Genomic DNA, 23,364 nt, shown 5'->3' with positions numbered 1-23,364 from the left:
ACAGTATAGTTAATTTAATCAACTACATCCAATATTTCATGTGAGTATTTGTTTTCAAATGAAGAATACATAGCCTAAGTCCTTTCTTTCTTTTCCAATTATTTATTGTTTTTAACCTCAGTTATTACTTTTTTAACTTTATTTGTTTTCACTTACATGTGGATCTCACCATTCTGCCTCATCTGTATCAGATCATCTACTCTCTTTTGTCTTTTTATATCCTTCTCTTTCTTAAACATCAGAATATATATACCTAGCCCTTTTTCTAGTGAGATCTCTAATTCTCTCTCCTATGTAACCTACTTTATTTATTCCATCACATCTCTATAATAATCAAACAACTCTATATTTTTTTCCTTTCTTTTCTCTTCACAACCCAAAACTAGAAAGAAAGAAAAAACCTTCTTGATGAAGTTCACAAGGAGCCATCAACATCCTCTATTAAATCCATGCATGAAACCATTGAAAGAAATCTTTGCCTCTTCCAAAGGAAACTAAAACACAACTAATTTCATCTATTCCTCCACCTCTCCTTTGTTTGCCATTTCCTATATATAATTTTTATATTCAATTTGTACACTATTCATTATTAGGGTTTCTTCCCTAGCTCTTCACACTTGACCCCAAAAAAAAAAAAAAACAGCTAGCTAGAAGCTAGCTATTTGGCCTACTGTAATCCTCCTCCTATGACGAGTCCAGATAACAAAGAGGAAAGCCAAAGCTCCGGTGGCGGTGGCCGGAAAACGTCGGCGGCAAGGCCACAAGAACCATCTTTGAATTGTCCAAGATGTGATTCTCCCAACACCAAGTTTTGTTATTACAACAACTATAGTCTTTCACAGCCAAGACATTTCTGCAAGACCTGCAGAAGGTACGTACTGTTGAATTGTGTGACCATCTTATTTGATAATATTTTTTTTTTTTTGTGTCGGTGAGATTTGAACTCATGAAATACAACAGTTTAAACTATTCTAGAGAGCATTTTTTTTTAATTACTTAATTATATTATGTGTCAACACAGATACTGGACTAAAGGGGGAGCGCTACGCAACGTTCCGATAGGCGGTGGTTGCCGGAAAAACAAGAAGATAAAGACTTCTTCTTCTTCAAGGCTTTCTGGTGATTCAAAAGATACTAGTGTTTCTTCAGATATTGGTGGGCTTAAGTTTTTTCATGGTCTTTCACCAGCTATGGATTTTCAGCTAGGAGGATTAAACTTTCCTAGACTAAGTAGCAATACTTCAACATCTGGAAGTATTTTCAATCAGTTTTCTTCATTTGGGGACATTTCAACTACTTCTGCTGCTGCAATTGGATCAAGTTCTTGTTTTAATCTTGATCCTTCAGGAAGCTGTTCTGGCTCTTTGTTGGGATTCAATAATTTCCCTTTCTCAAGTTCTATGCTAAAACAAGGTGAGAATAATAGTGGTGTACCAGATTTTGGTACTATTTAAGCGTATGACCATCTCATCAAAAAGTTTAGACGGCCAGAAAAAATACTTTTGATTATTTAATTATGTTACTATATCTCAATACTATCCTAACGTGCAGGTATGATTCTTTTTTATGGGCTAAAAAGTGAAATATTTAAATTTAAATTGGCTTTTTGGTGGCAATGAGATTTATGTTGAAGTGTATGGCCGTCTAATATAAGATTTTAAACGGTTCGAAAATGTACGTTTCTAATTACTTAATTATATTATGTCTCAACAGGTAATGCAGGAGTTCAAGAAATGGGGTCGATGGGCGTTCATCACGGCACTATGGCATCTTCAATAGAATCCTTGAGTTCAATAAACCAAGATTTACACTGGAAATTACAACAACAAAGATTGGCCATGCTTTTTGGTGGGGATCAAAATCAAAAAGAGAACATTGTTTCATCTCATGTTCCTCGTCTTGATCAAAACCAAATTCAAAAGCCACAGCCTATTTTGTTTCAAAACTTGGACATTTCATCAAAACAACAAGAAGAAGAAGCTGCAGTTTATGGAAATAATATTAATTCAAGAAAAGATCATGGTAGTGGAAGTGATCATGGGAATAATAATTTAGCTACTGAATGGTTCTTTGATAACTCATTTGGAACAGTAAATCCAACTTCAACAAATAGTAGCAGTGGAAATGCAAATGATCAGAACAACAACAACAATTGGAATAGTATTCAAGCTTGGAGCAATTTGAATCAGTATAGTACACTGCCTTAGTTCAATTTGATGAAACAAATGGTGAAAGAAATCATATTTTATACTAATCTATTTAGGCCTCTTTTAATTTCTTTGAGTTTGTTTATTTTGGTTAATGTGGAGATCAATATGGAAAAATAGCTAAGACAATTAGGAATTAGTTTTTTGTTTTCTCTTTTACTTTTTCTTGTTATTTAAATTCAGTAAGACACTAATCAAAAGTTTTTAGTATTCAACTTATTGTATAATTGTTTATGATTATGATGATGGTTTTTTATTGTTTATTTTGATCATGTCCTATGTTACTTAATAATTTTAGTTTTGAGGATTTAAGTCATATATACCGATATTACAATGAGTTATCGCATATTGCCAGTGTAATTTAATATGTTATAGCATGTTATTTACTATTTATTGTAGGTTACTAATCAACACTATTAAATTGTTTCCTCTAATATCTTTCAAGTGACCAACTGTATAAATATTCTGGTTGCATAAAAATGTGATTTTTTACACCATCTGTCCATAAAACATAAAACACTAATTTTTTTTTCCATTTTTTGTTTATACATATTGGTTTCTTGTTCTTACATATTCTAATTAACAAATTAATCTTTTTCTTTGCTCTATTGATAACACAAGACTTAATGCTAATCCCACTGTCTAATTGGTATTTTTCTTACTTCAATATAATCTTGGGATTGGTGATAGTCTGATAGATTTTTTGGTGGAGTCAGTCAATAAATTGGAAACTTAACGGCATATCTTTTGCTTTGTTATTATGTTATTGAGTCAGACTTCAATGTGTCAATATGTCTCCCTTTATCAGGTAAACCAATTGAATAACCAATTCTCAGATTTCTCAGACAAAATGTGTATATGTATTAATCATATGTCACGAGAAGAACCTTGGCGTAACTGATAAAATTGTTGTTATATGACTATGAGATTACGGCTTCAAATCGTGGAAACAGCCTCTTGCAGAAATATAGGATAAGGTTGCGTAAGATAGGTCCGGCACTTCTCCGAACCCCATGCATAGCGGAAGCTTAGTGCACCGGGCTACCCTTTTATTACTCATGTGTTAGAAATTATACAACAGTGACTGAGTTCTTTTTTGCAGTGCTATACCTGCAACTGTTTCATAGCTATATAATATATACACTGCTCTGCACATATATATATATACAGTCTTTGCTGCAGCATAATTCTCTCTCACATACACACACATTGCCTGGGGCTTTTCATAATAATTAGAGTTGCAGTGTAGTGTGATTTTGGTGGTGTCTGATAAAGTGGTGGCTTGAAACTGTAATGAATGCCAAGACTGTGTCAACATTTTGAGTGAAAGAATCTAAGTGAGCTTGGGGTTCTTATAAGTTTGTTTTTTTTATGTAGCTTTTTGATGTTCTTGGATAGAGTGCCTACCTCTATTCAAATTGCAAGTTTTGCGCATCTTTATATTTAGTGGGTGTTTGGACATAAAAATTGTACTCCGTTCGTCTAAATTTAGATAATGTAGTTTGATTCGGTATGAAATTTTTTTTTAAAAAAAAAAGAGAAGATTTTTAAAACTTATGGTCTTAAAAGTTTAAGGGGTAAAAACTTTGTGGTGCCATGATATTTGCGTGGTTATATAAGCTTTTTATTAAGGGTAAAAATAGGTAAAATAAAGAGTTTAAAGTTGAATTATTTCCAATTATAGAAATGTGTCATTCTTTTTGGAACGAACAAATAAGGAAAGTGTGTCATCTAAATTGAAACAGACGGAGTAATTTTTTTTTGAAAAATACTCCCTCCGGTCCACAATAAGTGACCATTTTACCTCTGGCACCCCCATTAAGGAAATATGAACTCCTAGAGAAAAAAAGATGTATTCACTAAATTAACCTTAATTCGTTGTTACCTTGACATTTTGGAATATGTAAATAAGGGTAAATTCTGGAAAAATAAAATTAATTCCTTCTTGATTATGTAAATGGATACTTATTTTGAACCAAAATAAAGGTAAAATGATCACTTATTGTGGACCGGAGGAAGTAGTATTTAAAGTTAAGTTGAAAAATGATATATGGAATTTGAAATTATATTTGGACATACATTTCATTTGTAAAAATATTGCAGTTCTGCGAGTGGGAATTTTTTTTTTTTTTTGAAAATTTTGAAAAAGTGATCAAAACCACCTTTTGGATTTTGAAAAACTCATTTACGAAAATTTTCAAAAACTTACAGAATATCATAGACAAACACATTTTTTAAAATAAGAAAATCAAAAAAAATTCATTTTTTTTATGGACAAACGGGTCCTTATTTATTGAATTTCTGCTTTCTTCTTTAAAAATAGATGTTAGATAATTTTGAGCATCAAAACTTAAACAAATAAAAAAAAATTACTATTTATTATTTTTTTTTCCGTTGTCATTTAATTCTTGACAATTTCTTATACACACATTTTATTAAAATTTAAGTCATAATATATTGAGTGAACTCCACTAGTTTGGATTTTGGAAAGTGCTTATGTGTAAAGAAAAGATTTGCTTTTTCTAACTACTTTTACCATGTTCATTCCTCACTTTAACCATTTAATTTTTTATTTTTTTTTATAATCGTGGTTTCCGGCCATCGCTTTGCGAACCCGACTAGCTGTACCCACTGGGTTCCGCTGTTTCAAGGCATGCACCACGGTTAGTTCCACGGGGCCCTGGAAACGCGGCCGGTTTGTAATGCCTCAAGTGGCTCGAACTGGCGACCTGAAGGACTTTTGTCCTCAGGCCTTTACCAACCGAGCTACCCCTCAGGGTTCTTTAACCATTTAATTCAAAAGGTATATTGCTCCCCTACCTAAGGTTTTCATTCAATTTAAAGTGTGTTATGATCATATATATATATATATATATATATATATATATTTTTTTATGTTCCATTAAGTAGCTATACTAATAACGGATGCATAGGGGAGAGCTTTTTTCAATTAATGCATAGGAAATACTTATTCTCACTATATACAACTTTCTTGAAAGTAAGACCTGCATTGCATCATTTCATTATATATCCCTTTGAATTTATAAGAATTAAGCTCATTGCAACTTTTTATAAATAATCTTTTTATGACACTTTTTTCCCTCGTTGAATTTGATATAAATTTGAGCAACTGTTGTCCGGAGAAGAAACTATACATAGAATTTGTTAAAATATCATGGTATAGCCAGTTTTTACACTGGTCAATGAAAAATAGCCAGCGTTTATCAAGTCAATGAAAAATAGCTACTATTTTGCTGCAACAGGGACCGGTCCAGTATAATATACGGGAGTTCTGGTGCATTTGTGTACGAACTCCAGCATATTATGCTGGACCGGTATACTTTGCTAACTCCTGTAAAATTTGCGGGAGACTGGAGCACCAGTGCTCCAAACTCCAGTATATTATACTGGACAATTATACTTGCTGGAACTCCCGTAAAATTTGCGGGAGTTCCAGCATAATTATGCTTGAACTCCCGTAAAATTTGCGGGAGTTCCAGCATAGTTATCCTGGAACTCCGGAAAAATTTACGGGAGTTCAAGCATACTTATGCTGGAACTCCCGTAAAATTTGCGGGCGTATTTTTCCGGATTTTGAACAGTGTTTTCGCTCAGATTTAAAGTGGCTAAATTTCGATGACTTTTGAAACTTGGCTATTTTTCAACGACCAGTGGTACATCTGGCTATTTTTGAATTTCTCCCATAGAATTTTGTAAAACAATTTAGCAACATGATTTATATTTCTTGATTATATTACCTCTTCGTGGCTCATAATGGGTCATATATTCAATGGCGGATCCACATGAGCACATGTGGGTGCTTAAGCACCCATTAACTTTGACCATATTTGGTAATTTGCATAAACTATTAAAAAAATATTAGATAACTGTTGAGCGAGCATCCACGATTAAACTTATTTTTTTTTTTTAATCTTTTTGGGAATTCTTTTTGCACCCATGACTTTAAATGCTTAATCGGCGACTACATATATTGAGGTATAATATGGTTAAAAAAACAATACTATCAATTTTCGATTTCTCTTGTCTTCTCAATCATCAAAATAGAATAGATATGAGTTAATATTGGTCCTTTTGTGAGTTTTCTGTTATGCTATAGTTTACTCAAGAAAACTAGAATATAAAGAAAAGTTTTATTATATTGTAAAGCATTAAAGGTGGCATAAATCAATTTTTGAGCTTCATGGGACAAGTTGAGACAAAATCTTAACCTCCTCAAAAAGCTTGACAAACTTACGTAAATCTAGTTTATATAACTGTATTTATGAACTTTAGTCTTTCAATTCTCCTTTTGTTGGTACGAATCTTTTCTTTTTCCCCATTGACTTGAAAAAGGCAAAGATCCCCATTTGCCTTTTCCTTAAAACCGAATAAAAATAAAGCAGTATACTTTCTAGCATTTTAATTTTTCCTATAAAATAATCACACAATTCATTAATGTGATATTAGAGCACGCAAAGGTCTTGAATTTAAGTTTCACCATCACTTATTATTAAAATAATTACATATTTGGCTCACAAAATTTTGGGTTTGCACGTGAGAATGGGTTGGAAATATAATTATGTAAATAAAACTACTTTTTTAATCCCTTAAACTTTTAAATAAATTGGTCACATAATTCAACAATGACAACATTTTTAAAGAAAGAAAAAGAGAATTTTTTTAGTGTCTCGGTTGAGAAAAAAAGAAAGCAAAATACAAAACCGACGGATATCGGCCGAAACTTATTGCATTTACTAGCTGAAAAGTATATAAAATATATATATTTTTTCTGTATAAAATACACATACATACAAAAAATATATACTTTGTCAGCTACTATTATTTTTGGAAGCGGCTAACAACAACAACAACAACAACAACAATAACAACATACCCAATAATATCCCACACTGTGGGGTTTGGGGAGGGTAGTGTGTACGCAGACCTTACGCCTACCTTGTGAGGATAGAGAGGCTGTTTCCAATAGACCCTCGGCTCAAGACGTCTAATAACATACATTTTTAAAAAATACAAAGGTAAAAATTTACCCGCACTCGATATATTGGATTTGGGGGGGGGGGGGGGGGGGGGTCATGAATAACGTGAAAGACACTCTGGAAGAGAACTTGGGATAGACAGCAACGGCAAAATATGTGTCTGAATAGTGAAGTACTTCAACTGTCATTTTAGAAAACCTGCGAGAAATTCATGAGTATTATGTAATGACTCATTGGACATGATAGGGAAACTCATACCTGTTTTTTAACCTCACGATAAATGGTTGGTCTTTTCTTCTTTTTCCTTTTTTTCCCATATATAAGCTGAAATAAATACAGAAAATGATTTTTCATACTTCATATCCACCGTGATGATTAAATTCTTGAATATTGAAATATTACTTTAGAATTTTTAAAGGGCATCCATAAAATAGGGAAAGAAAAAGTGTTTTTATCGCTATTATTCATGCGTGCTTTAGCAATTTTTTAAGAAGAGAAACTTTGATATCTTAATTTTTTTTTAAAGAGGGAATGAAGCCTTCGTTTCAGAATAAAAGAAGGTTGCAGATATAAATGGGGACATTCTACTTTACTATACACAATTAATTTGATTTTCTCTTTTACATTTTAATTATTAATGTGAGTTACGGTTGTCAAATGAGCTGGTATATATACAAGATATAATTTGGACATGTTAAAATTAAATGTCATTAGTCAATATATATATACTAGTCATATATAATTTAACTTCCCTACTAAAGTATCTAACTTGAGCCAAAATGGCTTAAGCAATGAGCCATAACTCAATATTCAAGATGGTAGGTTGCTTGAGTTAAACATAAGAGTTAGTAAATAAAAAGGATTGTCGTAGGGTGAATTGGCTCAAGATTTTAATGGGAAAAGTAAGTTTTGTGGATAAACGAGTCATGACCCTATCCATCCGAAGGGACGTAGTTATAGGGGCGGAAGGGGTTTATCCGAAGTTCCGAACCAAGGGAGGGGCTAGGTAGGCGGTAGTGGTTCGGTCGAACTCCCTTCGTCCGTAAATTACACTATATATATAAGGTTAAATATTTTTAATGTACATATATTAAATGTTGAATCTCCTTAAATTCGTTAGGTGTTTACTTTTTTTATTTTTTGAATCACTTTAGTAAAAATTTTGCTTTCGTCACTTATCCGAACCCCTTTCACCATAAATCAGTGTATATATAAAGTCCAAAAAGTGTTTATGTAATACAGTCAAATCTCTTTATAACGGTATCTTTTGTTCTGAGTTTTTGACCGCTAAAGTGAAGTGCTATTATAAAGAATATATATTATAAGAAAAATCAGTTTAAAAAAAAAATACTTAACCATTATAATGAAGTAATGTTATAAAGGATAACTGTTATAGAGAAGTCTGACGATCGTAGATGCCGAACTTCCTTGGTGAAGATCCTGTTTTTGTTACTAAATTCCATCCAAAACATTTTCTTCACATATATATAACGTACCAAACTGAAATCCATAACAACACTAACTTAGACGAGAAGAACTGGCAGTTAGTTATTTGTACAGAAGAATCTTTTCTGGTCTATTTGTCCATTTGTTGATCAAATTTCTTGTCATATTCATTTATAATCATCATATACATAAACTTCTGCTCAATCAAACGTTTTCTACGATATGGGTTTGGTACTATTGCTACTCATCATTTTATTTTGTTTTTTTCCATCTGTTTAATTGCTGAGAGGAGGTGACGAAGTAGGGCTAAGTGAAGAAAATGGTTAGTTTCTAAAACGAGAAAAATGCATTCAATATCGTCATTTACTTTGGACATTTGTGGTATTTTTGGTTAGTTTTGAAAAAAACACAATCAAGAGTCTTTGATTTTTCGAAACCCCACACTATCCATCCCCAAATGCATTAACTATCATCATTACAGTTTTGGCCTTTCTAACATGGAAACAAACTGAAAAAATGTTGTTTGGATTTGGGTTACTTCATAAAGATCTATATCAACACTCAAACGTACATGTGACTTAGCGATTAATGAAGTTTAATAAAAATATTATAGGAGACCATAGTTCAAGTTTAATGTAATAGAGATAATAAGACAAGCTATTTTTTTTTTACCTGCCTAAATTTTAGTGTAAAGTTACCTAATACTCGTGCATTGGCGTAGCTCACACGAAAATCTGGGAATCATGCGGAGTTTCAGTTTTTATGGTCCTAAAACGCCAAAAACGAGTAATGGTCATGGCGAGGCGGTGACAATTGTTCCTTAGGTTGTTTTTGATGGTCCGGCAAAATTTTAGGCGATCGGGGTCCGGTGGACCAAACACCAAAAAACGAGTAATGGTCATGGCGAGGCGGTGACTATTGTTCCTTAGATCGTTTTTTATGGTCCAGCAAAATTTTAGGAAGAGGGCTCCCCTCGCCAAAAAATTACATGTGTACAGAAGCGGATACATCCTTATATAGCATTGGGTTCATTTGAACCCAACACTTTTGAAGCGGAGTATAATTTTATGTACAATTTTACTAAAATTATAACAAATAATAGGTCTGCACCCATAATTTTAAAATTATAATAGGCTCAATGCCAAAAATCTTAAAGGTTGAACCCATAGAGTTCAAATTTTGGATCCGCCTCTAATATAAGGTAAAATTTTATTTTATGAGTATATATTAGATGTTGAATCACCTTAGGCTTCTTCACGTCTTTAACTTTTTAATTTTTTGAATATTCCTTTTGATGAAATCCTGCTTTCACTCACTATATTCATGTTGAGGAAATAGCAGATATCCGGTAAAATAATTATTATGCGTGAAAATTAGTTCGGATACCGCCGTTTCGAAAAAAAAAAAATTATTCCATTTTTTTGTTATGTATGATAATGAGAACAAAAAAACCTACTTGTGTTCGAGCATGCCTTAGGTGTGTGTTTTTTAGAACCATCTAATGCGTGGATTTTTGTCAAACTATATTTGGATCTTTTCTTCTTGTTAGCAACAAAATTTCATGATTTGTATCATTTTGTTCTTTGCTGATCTTTGACCACAGCACTATGAAGAAAGTTGTTGTAAATCTTTGGGATTTTACTTCGAGTAAATTCAAGTTAATCAACTTAGTTAAAATAACACGTTTTTATGTTACCTCAATAATCTAGTTAGAGTCATTACCGTCATTATTATGTCTTGTAATTCACAATTTAAAAACATGCTTAGGAGGGTCTATAGGCTACGAGTTTGAAAAAATAAAAATCACTTCCTTCGGTCCATAATAAGTGACCATTTTACCTTTTTATTTTGTTCCAAAATAAGTTTCCATTTACATAATCAAGAAGGAAATTTATTTTATTTTTCAAAATTTGCCTTTATTTACATATTCCAATGTCTCAAGGTATCAATTAATTAAGGTTAATTTTGGTGAATATATTTTTTTTCTAGGAGTTCGTATTTTCTTAATGATTGTGCCAAAGATAAAATAGTCACTTATTGCGAATCGGAGGAAGTAATTGCCTTATCACTATGTAGGATGGAAATTGGAAGGGCATTAGAATTTGAAGAAAGTATTCAAAAGGTGAGTAAGCAAAAATAAGGATATCACATGAAATTGTACTACTATCATTGGAAAAGCATAACGAGTTCGAAATAAGACTCTCAAATTGTCTAATTTTCAGTTTTAATTCGAATACTTGCCCAAAAAATGGACTAATGGGGACAGAACTTAAATAGTGACCTAAAATAGGTCATTTGTGCAAATGTCCCTTAAATCAGCGGGGCATTTGCATCTATACCCGCTTTTTGTGCCACATTTTAACTTGTGCCCGTTTTGTAAAAAAAATTACAAGCGTACCCCCTTTTTAACATAACTTCAGCACACGGGGCTGAAATAGCAAAGGCAATCACACAAAACTTCAGTATTTTAGTAGTCGGGCCTGAAGTTCAACTCTAGAGCTGAAGTTTTATTTTATAAGTTTTTATTTAGTAACCGGAAAACTTCAGCTCTAGAGCTGAAGTTTGCCAGTTATAAAATAAAAACTTCAGCTCTAGAGCTTATTTTATAAGTTTTTGTTTAGTAACCGGGAAACTTCAGCTCTAGAGCTGAAGTTTGCCATTTATAAAATATAAACTTCAGCTCTAGAGCTGAAATTATTTGCACATAGGGATTTGCCTTCCTTTTTTTGGTTTTTCTTTTTCCCTCACCTTTACGTATGCCCTGCAATATCTAGTCTAGTACGCAAACACTGTAAAGTTCCTCCCCAGTTCACATTTCGAAAAAATAAGCTACATACTCTTTATATTAATGTATGAAAATGTACTGTATTTCCGTGCTTAAGATAATCCATTGATAATTTAAATAAATGTGCAGTTGAAACAACACGTAAATTCAAGTGGTCATAAAATAACAGAGGCTTTGATGAGTTTAAGAAGTAAAAACCGTTACAGGTATGGATTCGATGGAATCAGATTNTAGCTTCCCCTATCTCGCATGATAAAGCAAAGAGAAAAGAAAGATAAAGAAGAAAAAAGAAAATGAAGGAGGAGAAGGGGAGGAGAAAGGCAGCTGAAGTTTTTTAACAGGTGGGTACAAGTTAAAAGTTTTAAAAACAATGGGTATAGGTTAAATGGGGGCGACCAAATAGGGCGCCCCGTGCAATTTTTACTAAATCAGCTCGATACACAGATTGTCCAAATCGCGCTATCGTCTCTGAATTTGTGGTACACCGGTCTGAACCTTTTAAATGCAGTTTTGGGCTTTTTCTGGTCTATCTTCGACTTTGAAGCCCAAATTCATGTTGAGCCATGTGATCGATTGGGAAAATAATATTGTATAGCTGCTCGCAAAATAATAGTCGAAAAAATATATTTTTTGTATATATATACATTCTGTATGTTATAAAAAAAAAGTTATACAATTTTCAGAAAATCACTATGTTTTAGTGATTATTAGCTTGCTATAGCTACCATTTACTAAATTACTTCCTATAGCTATATTTTCAGTTGTTATAGACTGTATTCGATGTATTTTTGCTACTGTATTCATGAATACAGTAGCAAAACTCGACGGAAACAGGGGAATCTCAGCTAAGCAGAGAATGTATTCGACTGTATTCGCGAGCTGTATTCGTGAATACAGTAACGGTATTTGCGGGGAAAAAAAGGTCTTTAGTAGTTTAAAAACGGTAAGTGAATCAATTAACGCGATAGACTCCTAATATAATTCAACAAACTCAATTATAACACACAAAATTTGTATTTCCAGTTATAGAAAAAATTCTCAACCGAAAAACACCCCAAAAATAGAGCAATCTTCAGAGATTCAATCCATCATTTCGTTTTTTAGTGGTATCTTTACTAAAATATTTTTTAGTGTTATCTTTACAAATAGATTGTATATTGAAATTATATAAAGGAAAAAGGCCAGATTTGTACCTCTACTTTAGTAAAATATCCACGTTTATACCTAGTTCTACTATCGGTCCAAATATGTCCCTACCGTTAAGAAAGTAGATAAAAATATCCCCAACCCTAACGGCTGTCCACTGTGGCAAGGGACCACCTCAATAAAAAAATGTCACATAATTAAATAATCCACATAATTAACTCTAACTCTATTCTTTTTATTTTACTACTTTTTCTCTTTTTCTTTTCCCTACCATCTGATTCCCTTTCCCTCCCTTAATTATATTATTGAAGACAGAATTAGCAAATCATACTCAAAACTCAGAATAGTCATGCTTGGATCCATATTTTAAGAAGATACACGTAAAACAGAAAATGAAGAAACAAAGCCCTCTTACAAGCACATTAATTTTAATAACTTTATTACATTAGTTGAAAAAGAAGAAAAAATTTCTAGTCTAAGATCACTCTGCAATATTCTGCACAATCTCCATCAGGAACCAACACAATCTGCTTAGCAACGCTTTTTGTCCTGTATGCAACAATAGCTTATTACAATTTATAATAGGCTAAAAAAACAAAGAAATGATAAGGGAAAACATAAGTTTCATTATAATTATTGATCTGATTTTCTCACAAGAACTTCAAGTAAACCACAACAGTTCATCCATGAAGTCTTAGTCTGAGGGGTCACTCCAACAAGTGGCTGCAAAAGTGACAGTAAAAGGAAAAATTGTAAATTCGTTAGTATGCCGTATTATATCAGGAAACAATTAACGAGATTACAGTAGCATAGTAAAGAAGTGCCCCATATAGTTTCCTCCAACAGAGATATAACAAGGAAGAGATTAGTGCTGATTTTTGCCGTGGTTAGTCGACCAGTTGATCTCGTCGGCGCCGGCTACTGCTAATGGAGAGAAAGACCCCTTTTTTGGCGAAATTTTATTACCCACTTAATGGTTGCTTGGTTAATTAATTGTGTAATTTCCGGTAGATTGCAGGCGGATATAGTAGGAGGGAGAGAGAGATAGGTAAGGGGAGAGCAATGGAGAAGAGGGGTTCTGATGGTAGGGAAAAAGAGAGAGAAAAAAGAATAAAAATTTAGAATGAATACAAAATATTAAGAAAGAAAGGTAAGGGGTGGGTTATTTAATTATGTGGCATTTTTTTTATTGAGGTGGTCCCTTGTCACAGTGGACAACCGTTAGGGTTGGGGATATTTTTATCTACTTTCTTAACGGTAGGGACGTATTTGGACCGATAGTAGAACTAGGTATAAACGTGGATATTTTACTAAAGTAGAGGGACAAATCTGGCCTTTTTTCCATTATTTATTTACATTGAATACAGTTAAATACATAAAAATACATCGAATACATGAAGTATAAGAGGTCATCTATAGTGCAAAAATATATGAATACATACTGTAAATACATTTGAATACATATATACATCTGAATACAAAAATTATATTAATTTAAAAAACATTTGAATACATTCATGGAATACATCGAGACAGTGAATACAATGAAATACATGGAATACAACGAGATACATTGAAATACAATGGAAAAAAAGATAGTGAATATAATGAAATACATGGAACACAGCGATATACATTGAAATACAAAGAAAAAAAAGGTAACAGACTCTTCAAGTTCCTCAGCCTCAAACTCCGCCCTCAATCCACCGATATCCATGCCGCCGCCGATTAAATGAAGACAGTTGTTGAAGAAGCACCAATTTAAAGGATCAAACGGAAACTAGAGACTAAACTTCTTCAAATCTCACAAGGCAAACGTGAACAATCAATGCAAAGTCTAAGAAAAATTTAGAATGTGCAACACAACTGTGTGAAAGAAATCGTAGGCCGGCGACACAACATGGAAGGGGGGAAGTGGTCCCCGGCCGGATCTGTCGTTGGCGGAACACAGCCCCTGCTAGGGTTTCTAAAAGCAGGGGAGGTAAAAACCGGGGAAAAAAGAGAAGAAAGAGGAAAGAGAAAGGAGGAGAGAGGGAACAGACAAGGAGAGAGAAAAATATAATACACAACGTATTTAGTGGCTTAAAGATAGGAAGTGACCATATATAGATATTTTGCTATAAAAATTAAAAGGTAGCTATAGGAGATATTTTTTTAAAAGGACATTTATTTACAATAAATAAGGTATCAACCTTGGCTATAGGAGGTAAAATTTCCAATATTATATAATTTTGGGCTATCGAATGTAAATAGTTCTTGACACGTGCTAAAAGTGAAAAAAGCCCAATTCGATTCGTCTTTTTGTATCATCATTTCAGGCCCAGCTTTTGAGCTTTCTGGATTGTGGCCTACATATTATTGTATGGGCTTTTCCAAAACGTTCAGATTCTTGGCCTAAAAGCGCAATCTGCTTAAATTTTGGGCAAAATACGAAATTGACCGGCCGGTCAAAACTAATTGTATTCGCTAACAAAAAAGATATATATATATATATATATATATATATATATATATATATATATATATATATATATATATATATATATATATATATATATATATATATAGTTCTTAATGGGCATTGTAGCCGTAGGCGGGAACTCTTCTTTTTATCTTAGTCTTTGGCCTATAAAATGCAATATAGCCAAACGTAGATTAATCCACTTTTCTCCACATCTAACCTTTATTCAAAATCACCACACAATTACCATATTGCAGCTTTGCAGAGAATTCCTTAAAACCAAAGCAAAAACTTCCCCTGATAACTCATTTGCGTGTTAATTGTGTGTGAAAATAAAATGCACGGAAGACCACGTAAAGCTCCAACAACAGAAGAGCAACAAGCTTCTGCTATCAAAGCTTCCAAATTACGTTCTCTCCAATCCCAATTTCTCCAATTCCATCAGAGATTCGCCGCTGATGGTGGTGGCGGCGGAGAAGCTTTCTAGGAAGAAGAACGATCGACGGAGGAACTGATGAGAGAGAATCCATGAGTTTGTATTCATGGAAAAAACTAGCGTTTGGAAAGAGGGTGGAGAAAAATATGAAAGAATGAGAGAGAAAAATAATACAAAGCTTATTTTATGGCTTAAGGGTAGGAGGTAACCATAAATAGATATTTGGCTATAAAAAATCAAAAGGTAGCTATGGAATATAATTTTTTAAAAGGGTATTTATTTAAAATAAATAAGGTATCAACCTTTGCCATAGGAGGTAACTAATCCATCTTTTTAAATGAAGTTTTGGGCTTTTCTTGTCTATCTTCGACTTTGAAGCCCAAATTCATGTTGAGCCATGTAATATATTGGGAAAATCATATTGTATAGCCGCTCTCAAAATAATAGCGGAAAAAATATATTTTTTGTATATATACATTCTTTATATTATGTAAAAAAATTATACAAATTTTATACAATTTTGGGCTATTGAATGTAAATAGTTCTTGGCACGGGCTAAAAATGAAAAAAGCCCTACTCGATTCTTCTTTTTGTGCATCATCATTTCAGGCCCAAGTTTTGAGCTTTCTGGATTGTCGCCCACATATTATTGTATGGGCTTTTCCAAAACGTTCAGATTCTTGGCCTTAAATCACAATATTCTTCAAATTTCGGGTGAAATACGAAATTGATCGGTCGGTCAAAACTAATTGCTCGCTAGCAAAAAAGGATATATATATATATATATATATATATATATATATATATATATATATATATATATATATACACTTATTTTATCGACTATTATTTATAGAAGGATATAAAATTATAAATATCTCAAAATTTTCACCTCAAGATGCAGTTAGCTCGACTCCAGGTATAGTTCTTAATGGGCATTGTAGCCGCAGGCGAGAACTATTCTTTTTATCTTAGCTTCGGCCTATAAAATGCAATATAGCAAAACGCAGATTAATCCACTTTTCTCCACTTTTCTGCTGGCAAATACATAGAGCCTGTTTGGATTAGCTTAAAAAAAGTAGCTTTCAAGTAAAGTGCTTAAAAATACTTTTTAAGTGCTGGAGCTGGTTTTATAAATAAGCAGTTACGTGTTTGGATAAAAGTGCTGGAGCTGAAAAAAAGCTATTGAAGTGTTTGGTAAACAAGTGTTAGTAAGCATTTTTTCTATTAAAATTACTGAAATATCCTTAAAGTTGTTAAACTTATAAAGAAGCTTATTACTATAATATTTTATTTTAAATAATATAAATACATAATAATTAATATTTTAATTCACTTTTAATTTAAAAAACTAAAAGTAGTATGAAGAAAGCAAACGAAAACTAACCCAATTTCGGTATGAAGAAATCAAACGAAAACAATAATTAATATTTCAAAGAAAATTAGTAAAAAACAAAAAATAGAAAGCAAACAAACGTTACCATCTGAAGAAATATGAAAAGAAAAAGAGTAAAATGAGAAAATAGATGCTACAATTTTGGGAGGAAGAAGACAGCAGCAATTTCAAGTTTGGTACTGAGGGTAATTTTGAGTTTAAGAAAAATTATAAGGGATAAGAATGTAATATCCTTGGTCAAAGCAATATGGCTTTTAAGCCAATCTAAAAAAAGTTGGGTTTACCCTACTTGTTGGTTTTGGCTTTTTTAAAGCAAATTTTAGCTTTTCTTAAGCCATTTTTCTAGTTTCCAAACACTTCAAAAGTTAAAAAGGGCTTAAAAGCTGGTCAAACCAGCTTTTAAGCCCATCCAAACAGGCTCATAGTAATATATACTATTAAGTATGGTCAAACCTTTCTATAATAGCATTACTTTTTCCGAATTTTTTTGGCTGTTATAGCGAAATGCTGTTATAGAGAACATATATTATAACATAGCATAAAAATTAGTTCCATAAAAACTTGATTTTTAGAATAAATAATTACTATACAATGATGTTGTTATAGAGAGATCTGACTATATTAATATTAATATTGACAACATCAATTTAACTGATCACAGCAGGGTTCTTTATAATACAAAGTTTAGTCACAGTGCCAAAATTACAGAGTGGGAGCAAATAATTACACCCTATATATTAAGGTAATTTACAAGCCAAATACTGCCTCTACAATATCTTCATTGTTAATAAACAAAATTAGGCAATCTCTAATGTGGCACTTCATCTGTCACTCTTTAGTATTCAGTAAGCCTCATGCTCTCCCTGTTCCAGAGAATATAGATTTTTATCATTAATTAACCTTATAAACTTGAGTAAGGTAACAAGGTAATGCAAAAAATAAGAATTGGTTAGCTTTTTACTCTAGCATTTTTAAATGTCTCGAAAATACATATTTTTCTTGAGCCGAGAGTCTATCTCATACAACATAGGAGTAAGATTTACATACACCCCACCCTTTGCTGACCCTATTTGTGGGATCATATTGGATATGATATTGCTGTTATTTTGTTTTGATTTCTATATAAAGTAAAATATTTTTGTTGTAGATCAATATGAATACCTTCAAAATCAAACTTCTCCGAGATCAGTTGTATAATGGTCAATACAGTGGATACAAACTTTGAGACCAATGTTTAAATCTTAGCTTAAACAAAAACATTAAATAATTTCGTCCCGTTTGAGCATTAATAGATATAATTATCAAAGCAGGTGGAATATCGAGACCAATGTTTACATCTTAGTTGAAATAAAAACACTAAATAATTTCGTGCCGTTTGAGCATTGATAGATAGAGTTACCAAATACTTGTGCAGGTGGAATATTGAGACCAATGTTTAAATCTTAGCTGAAACAAAAACGCTAAATAATTTTGTCCCGTTTAAGCATTGATAGATAGAATTACCAAATACTTGTGCATGTGAAATATTCCGTGTGTTGGCTCGAACATAACCGTTAAAGAAAAGGAGAAAAAGAAACTTTCTTTGAATAAACTTTAAAGGGATGATTAATCTTCTTGAAAATAATAGGTTCCTACTTTTAAACCCCCACCCCCAAAGAGGCGGAACCAAAATTTCTAACTTATGAATTTTGAATTTCAGAACGACAATCAAGTGCTAATAATTGGGTTCTAAAATTAATTTTTTTATACATATTTAATGAATTTCTTAATACATATACACCATTTATACAAAAGCTACTAGATTCAGGTGAACCCGTATTTGCACTTCTAGCTCCGCTCCACCCCCACCCCCACCCCCACCCCCACCCCACCCCACCCCACCAAGGCAGTAAGATAGTATGAGGTAATTTTAATTTTCTTCAATAAACAACACTGTAATGTAGGACTTGTGAATTGAAGCGTGTGTATATTGATTTGTATATGAAATATTAATTACCACTTACTCCATACCATTAATCAAATCAATCAAGGAGAATTAACCCAAATAATCGCTCACCCAACCGTTTAAACTAAAAATAGCCGATGGAAGTATAATATATGTATAATTTATGTATTAAATGTATATAGTTATGTATAATCATTGGATATGGTTAGAAAAAGTAAACAATAAATATGACCGGCTATTTGTGTAAAGATCCAAACTGACCTTTTTGGAAGCGATGAAATCCACAAATTTCGTCTTGGACTTGCCTTTAGGAGACTTGTTATGGTGCTGTGATTCTCTATATCTCTTGATTATCCTTTCCCTAACAAACTTATCATATATAAAAGCTGCTCCTCTGAACTGTGGTAGAACTAACCATCCCACAAATATCAATTTCACATCATACCATATTGGTATCCTATTATTCCAAATAAATAATAAATCAGTTTTCTCCCCAATAAAAAAAAAAAAATCTCCATATTAACTAGTCTTTCAATTTTTAATTACTTTCTCAATAATTTTAAAAGGGAAGCCTCATAGCAACGGATAAAGTCTCCGTATGATCTAAATGTCACGTGTTCAAATCATGGAATCAGCCACTGATACTTGCATTAGGAAAGACTGGCTACATCACACCCACTTAGGGTGCAGTCTTTTCCCGAATACTGCGTGAACGCGAGATATTTCGCACACAGGCTGCCTTTTTTTTTCCTCAATAATTTTGGAAAAGCTAACTTACCATTCAAGAACTGGTTGAAGGACCATTTCCATGAGTGTAAGAAAAGAATAAAAAATCCAATAAGCAAGCCATTGTTCATCATCTAACTTATCAGTAGTCTCAATTGCTACTACTGATGCATACCTATATAATAAATCACCCAAGAAAGTTAAAAAAAAAATTATCCTGAAAAATGATTCTATAAGAAAAAAGAGGATTTTTTTAACATAAATAATACAATTTAAAATACTTACAAAGGATAGAGCAACATCGTCACTGGCCTGCAATATATAGTTCAAAAACAAAATTTATTAGAAGCAATTTAACTTTATAATTTTCTTTTTGATATACTTTTAATGACATACTTATATAAATACAGAATTATATCATAACTTAGTTTAGGATCATAAATTTCAAAAATCATGCTCAGCCTAACACTACCATATAAAATAAAAGATGAAAGTAATAAAATAGCAAATTAAAGAATCCTATAAATAAATAAACTGTAAAATTTACCCGGCAAGAGTATGAAGATGACACATCAAAGTCCAGAAATAACCCATAATTCCTCTTGAAATTGAGAAGCTTCTGATGAAATGAAAACTTAAAAAAGAAAAGAAAGAAGATTGGAAAGCTTCTTATTTATCAAACCTTAATAAGAAGAAGAAAGACAAAATTAGAATTAGAGTATGATAATTAAAAGAGGACAATATATGTGTACAGCAAGTTAATATAGGAAAATGACAGAAAGACACGTGTCAGTATCTAAGATGGTAGGTCGGTAATAGGTTATTAATTTAACGTAGTGTTCTAGGTTGAGCACCGGCCATAAGACCAAGGTTTAAAAAATAAACAATATTTAATTGATTAATTAAATGTTTAATTGTGTTAAAAGTAGAAACGTTTATATTATCTAGAACTAGTAAATTTGTTCGCGCTTCGCGCGATCATAAAAAATCCTATCAAATATATGAAATAAGTCTTTCTATAATATTCAAATATAAGAATAAAATATTTTCCTTTCAGTTTCAAAGATTAAATTTCAAGTTTTATCCATTTTGCTATTCTAATTTAGTTAAAATAAGTTTCTAATTATTTCACTAAAGAGTTTTTACTCTTCTAGGGAAACTTGATTTTTCTTTATCTATGTGAATGATACTATTTTTTTTTTTCCTTAAAAGACTGATAAACAAAAGAGAAAAAATTCAAGAAATTTGATCTCTTTATGTGTATGTGTAATAAACTTAAAAACATGATTTCTTGTTTTGGATGTTTATGTAGATGTATATAAATATGGAATATCTAATGAATAACGAAAGAAAAATAAAGATAAAACCAGAACCATATCACCATATTAGTGGAATCTGAACCATATGGTCTTTTTTCTCCCTCTTCCTTCTTAATTTCTCCTCCTTTTTCCTCTTCTTTTCTCCCCTATTCTTCCTTTTCACCTTTTCTTGAGCCGAGGGTCTATCGAAAATAGCCTCTTTACCTCTCCAGGTAGGGGTAAGGTCTGCGTACACACTACCCTTCCCAGACCCCACTCATGAGATTATATTGCGTATGTTGTTGTTGTTGTTGAATTCGTTTATCAAATATCAGGATCTCTTCTCTAATTTTTGCCATTGTGTATTCATTTCCTTCACCTTTTAATTCTTGTATTTCATTCATTTTTTCTTTCTTACTCTTTAGTCCTTACGTGTTCGTTTTCAAAATAATAATAGTAACAATGATAATAATCAAATTGTTACAAAATATTTAGTAAATGTGGATGTCCACTACTTCCACTATTTTCACCCATGATGTAAATTACCTCCCACTACTCATCACCATTATGATTGTAACTCCCACACCTCCATAACCCCTCCCCATGATCTTCCCCCATGATCTCAATTGTTAATGCCATGTTTAAGACAATGATTTTATTTTGTAACCTTCATATGTAATAGTATAAATAGAGGCATGAAATGTGAGATGGAATACACTTGAACACTTGATGAAATAAGAAATTTATCTCTTCTTCTCTTATTCTACTTATCTTCTTGTTTTATATTGTTACTTTGAGCTACATTTTTTAACACGTTATCAGCACGAAGTTGAGCTCTTTTCGTTGTTCAGGTATATTTGTTCATTTTTTTTTTCGTTGTATATTTTGATTTCATGATTAGTGTCTTTAATATGCCGTTTTATAATTTCTCACATCTCTAGATATATGTAAAAATTAAAGAATTTTATGTTTCTTTATTTTAAGTTATTTGCATGATTGTCATGTGAAAGTTGCTAATTTTTATGTTAATAGAATTAATTGAGAGAAGATATTTTGTTCTAGTTAACATCAAAGATATACTAATAATTTGAAGAAGAAAAAATAGTATTCTTTTCTATGGAATTATCACTTTAGTGTATATATAGATCACAAATTTGATATTATGTCAATTTTTAAGATTCTTTATGCTATTATCTTAATGATTTATAATTAGTTATCTTCTTTGATAGTTTTTACTATGTCGAATTTGTCAAAGCTTGAGTTTGTGGCACTTGACATTTCTGGAAAGAATTACCTATCATGGGTTCTCGATGCTGAGATTCACTTAGCCGCTAAAGGCCTTGGTAACACCATTACTCAGGGTAATGAGGCATCAAGCCAGGACTAAGCGAAGGCCATGATTTTCCTTCGTCATCATTTGGATGAAGGTTTGAAGGTTGAATATTTAACAGTGAAAGATCCACTTGAATTGTGGACTGGCCTGAAGAAAAGGTATAATCACCTTAAGGCTACGGTATTGCCAAGGGCTCGATATGAGTGGATGCACTTACGGTTGCAAGATTTTAAGACCGTAAGTGAGTATAACTCTGCTGTATTTCGAATAACTTCCCAATTGAAATTATGTGGGGAAGTTATGAATGATCGGGATTTGCTGGAAAAGACTCTTACGACTTTTCATGCCTCAAATATGGTATTACAGCAGCAATACCGTGAAAGGGGTTTTAAAAAGTATTCTGAATTGATCTCATGCCTTCTGGTGGCTGAGCAACATAATACCCTTTTGCTGAAAAATCATGAAGCCCGTCCCACAGGGTCAGCTCCGCTTCCTGAAGTGAATATGGCAGCTAAACGTGATAAGTCTGGAAAAAGACAGAATAATAATCATGGCCATATGAATGTACGTGGGCATGGCAATGGTAAGAGACGATATAATAGTCGTCATCATGGTGGTCATGGCAAACGAGAGAACAATATGGGTTCTCAAAATAATCCTTCAAGAGGCAAAAGCAGTAACTGCCACCGCTGTGGCATGAAAGGTCATTGGAAAACTGAATGCCGTGCACCTAAGCATTTTGTCAGGCTTTATCAAAACTCCATCAAAAGTAAGGCAAATAATGTTGGAGCATCTTCTGCTAATGCCCCAGTGGAGTCACACTTGACCTTTAAAAATAATTTTGAGCCAGGGCCTTCAAACAAAAATGATGACCATGCCGAGGCAAATCTTGCTTTGAATGATGATGATTTTCAAGGCCTCGATGATCTTACTCATTTGGAAGTTGAAGACTTCTTTGGAGATCAAAACTAAAGTTTGATCATTTTACTGGGGAATGCAATTATGTTATTTTTATTTTCAGTGGTTCTTTTTTTGTCTCGTTCTAAAGTTATTTTTTATTTTCAAGTAGTACTTAAGTTGTCTTATGTTGTCGTTAGTGATGTTAGTTTTTTCCGTATTTCTCATTATGTACTTTTTTTTTTTATGAAGAATATAAAATTCCCCAGTCTTCAATTGGATGCAAGATGA

General features: G+C 32.4%; 3 protein-coding genes and 1 long non-coding RNA gene across 4 annotated transcripts; 2 read left to right on the top strand and 2 right to left on the bottom strand.

Annotated features, from left to right (window-relative positions):
* Nucleotides 1-288: 288 nt before the first annotated feature.
* Nucleotides 289-2,470, top strand: LOC109239926 (dof zinc finger protein DOF5.7). The gene is made up of 3 exons (XM_019406530.1): nt 289-871; nt 1,022-1,413; nt 1,714-2,470. The coding sequence occupies exons 1-3, from the start codon at nt 687-689 to the stop codon at nt 2,205-2,207; spliced, it is 1,071 nt and encodes a 356-aa protein (XP_019262075.1). The 5' UTR covers nt 289-686; the 3' UTR covers nt 2,208-2,470.
* A 10,520-nt stretch (nt 2,471-12,990) lies between these two features.
* Nucleotides 12,991-13,714, bottom strand: LOC109239909. Its single transcript, XR_002069980.1, has 2 exons — nt 13,236-13,714; nt 12,991-13,130 (listed from the first exon to the last, which is right to left on the bottom strand). It is a non-coding gene; the product is annotated as an uncharacterized LOC109239909 (long non-coding RNA).
* A 3,781-nt stretch (nt 13,715-17,495) lies between these two features.
* Nucleotides 17,496-20,272, bottom strand: LOC109239925 (HVA22-like protein e). Its single transcript, XM_019406529.1, has 5 exons — nt 20,093-20,272; nt 19,831-19,857; nt 19,598-19,720; nt 19,081-19,276; nt 17,496-17,737 (listed from the first exon to the last, which is right to left on the bottom strand). The coding sequence occupies exons 1-5, from the start codon at nt 20,137-20,139 to the stop codon at nt 17,717-17,719; spliced, it is 414 nt and encodes a 137-aa protein (XP_019262074.1). The 5' UTR covers nt 20,140-20,272; the 3' UTR covers nt 17,496-17,716.
* Nucleotides 20,273-22,080: 1,808 nt separating this feature from the next.
* Nucleotides 22,081-23,148, top strand: LOC109239906. The gene is made up of 2 exons (XM_019406499.1): nt 22,081-22,204; nt 22,295-23,148. The coding sequence occupies exons 1-2, from the start codon at nt 22,081-22,083 to the stop codon at nt 23,146-23,148; spliced, it is 978 nt and encodes a 325-aa protein (XP_019262044.1).
* The last annotated feature ends 216 nt before the right edge of the window (nt 23,149-23,364 follow it).

This window comes from Nicotiana attenuata, unplaced genomic scaffold (assembly GCF_001879085.1).
Source record: "Nicotiana attenuata strain UT unplaced genomic scaffold, NIATTr2, whole genome shotgun sequence".
In the NCBI taxonomy this organism is placed as follows: domain Eukaryota; kingdom Viridiplantae; phylum Streptophyta; class Magnoliopsida; order Solanales; family Solanaceae; genus Nicotiana; species Nicotiana attenuata.
The sequence above is the reverse complement of the archived record's forward strand: the minus strand, read 5'-3'. Positions and strand labels throughout refer to the sequence as shown.

Bases quoted from the DNA above. Each gene is read 5' to 3' on its own strand.
- LOC109239926 (XM_019406530.1), top strand. From the start codon at position 687: ATGACGAGTCCAGATAACAAAGAGGAAAGCCAAAGCTCCGGTGGCGGT. The intron at 872-1,021 runs GTACGTACTGTT...GTGTCAACACAG, and splicing joins TTCTGCAAGACCTGCAGAAG to ATACTGGACTAAAGGGGGAG. The intron at 1,414-1,713 runs GTGAGAATAATA...ATGTCTCAACAG, and splicing joins AAGTTCTATGCTAAAACAAG to GTAATGCAGGAGTTCAAGAA.
- LOC109239925 (XM_019406529.1), bottom strand. From the start codon at position 20,139: ATGGGTTATTTCTGGACTTTGATGTGTCATCTTCATACTCTTGCCGG. The intron at 19,858-20,092 runs GTAAATTTTACA...TATATATTGCAG, and splicing joins CATCTTCATACTCTTGCCGG to GCCAGTGACGATGTTGCTCT. The intron at 19,721-19,830 runs GTAAGTATTTTA...TTTATTATATAG, and splicing joins ACGATGTTGCTCTATCCTTT to GTATGCATCAGTAGTAGCAA.
- LOC109239906 (XM_019406499.1), top strand. From the start codon at position 22,081: ATGTCGAATTTGTCAAAGCTTGAGTTTGTGGCACTTGACATTTCTGGA. The intron at 22,205-22,294 runs GTAATGAGGCAT...AATATTTAACAG, and splicing joins TGGTAACACCATTACTCAGG to TGAAAGATCCACTTGAATTG.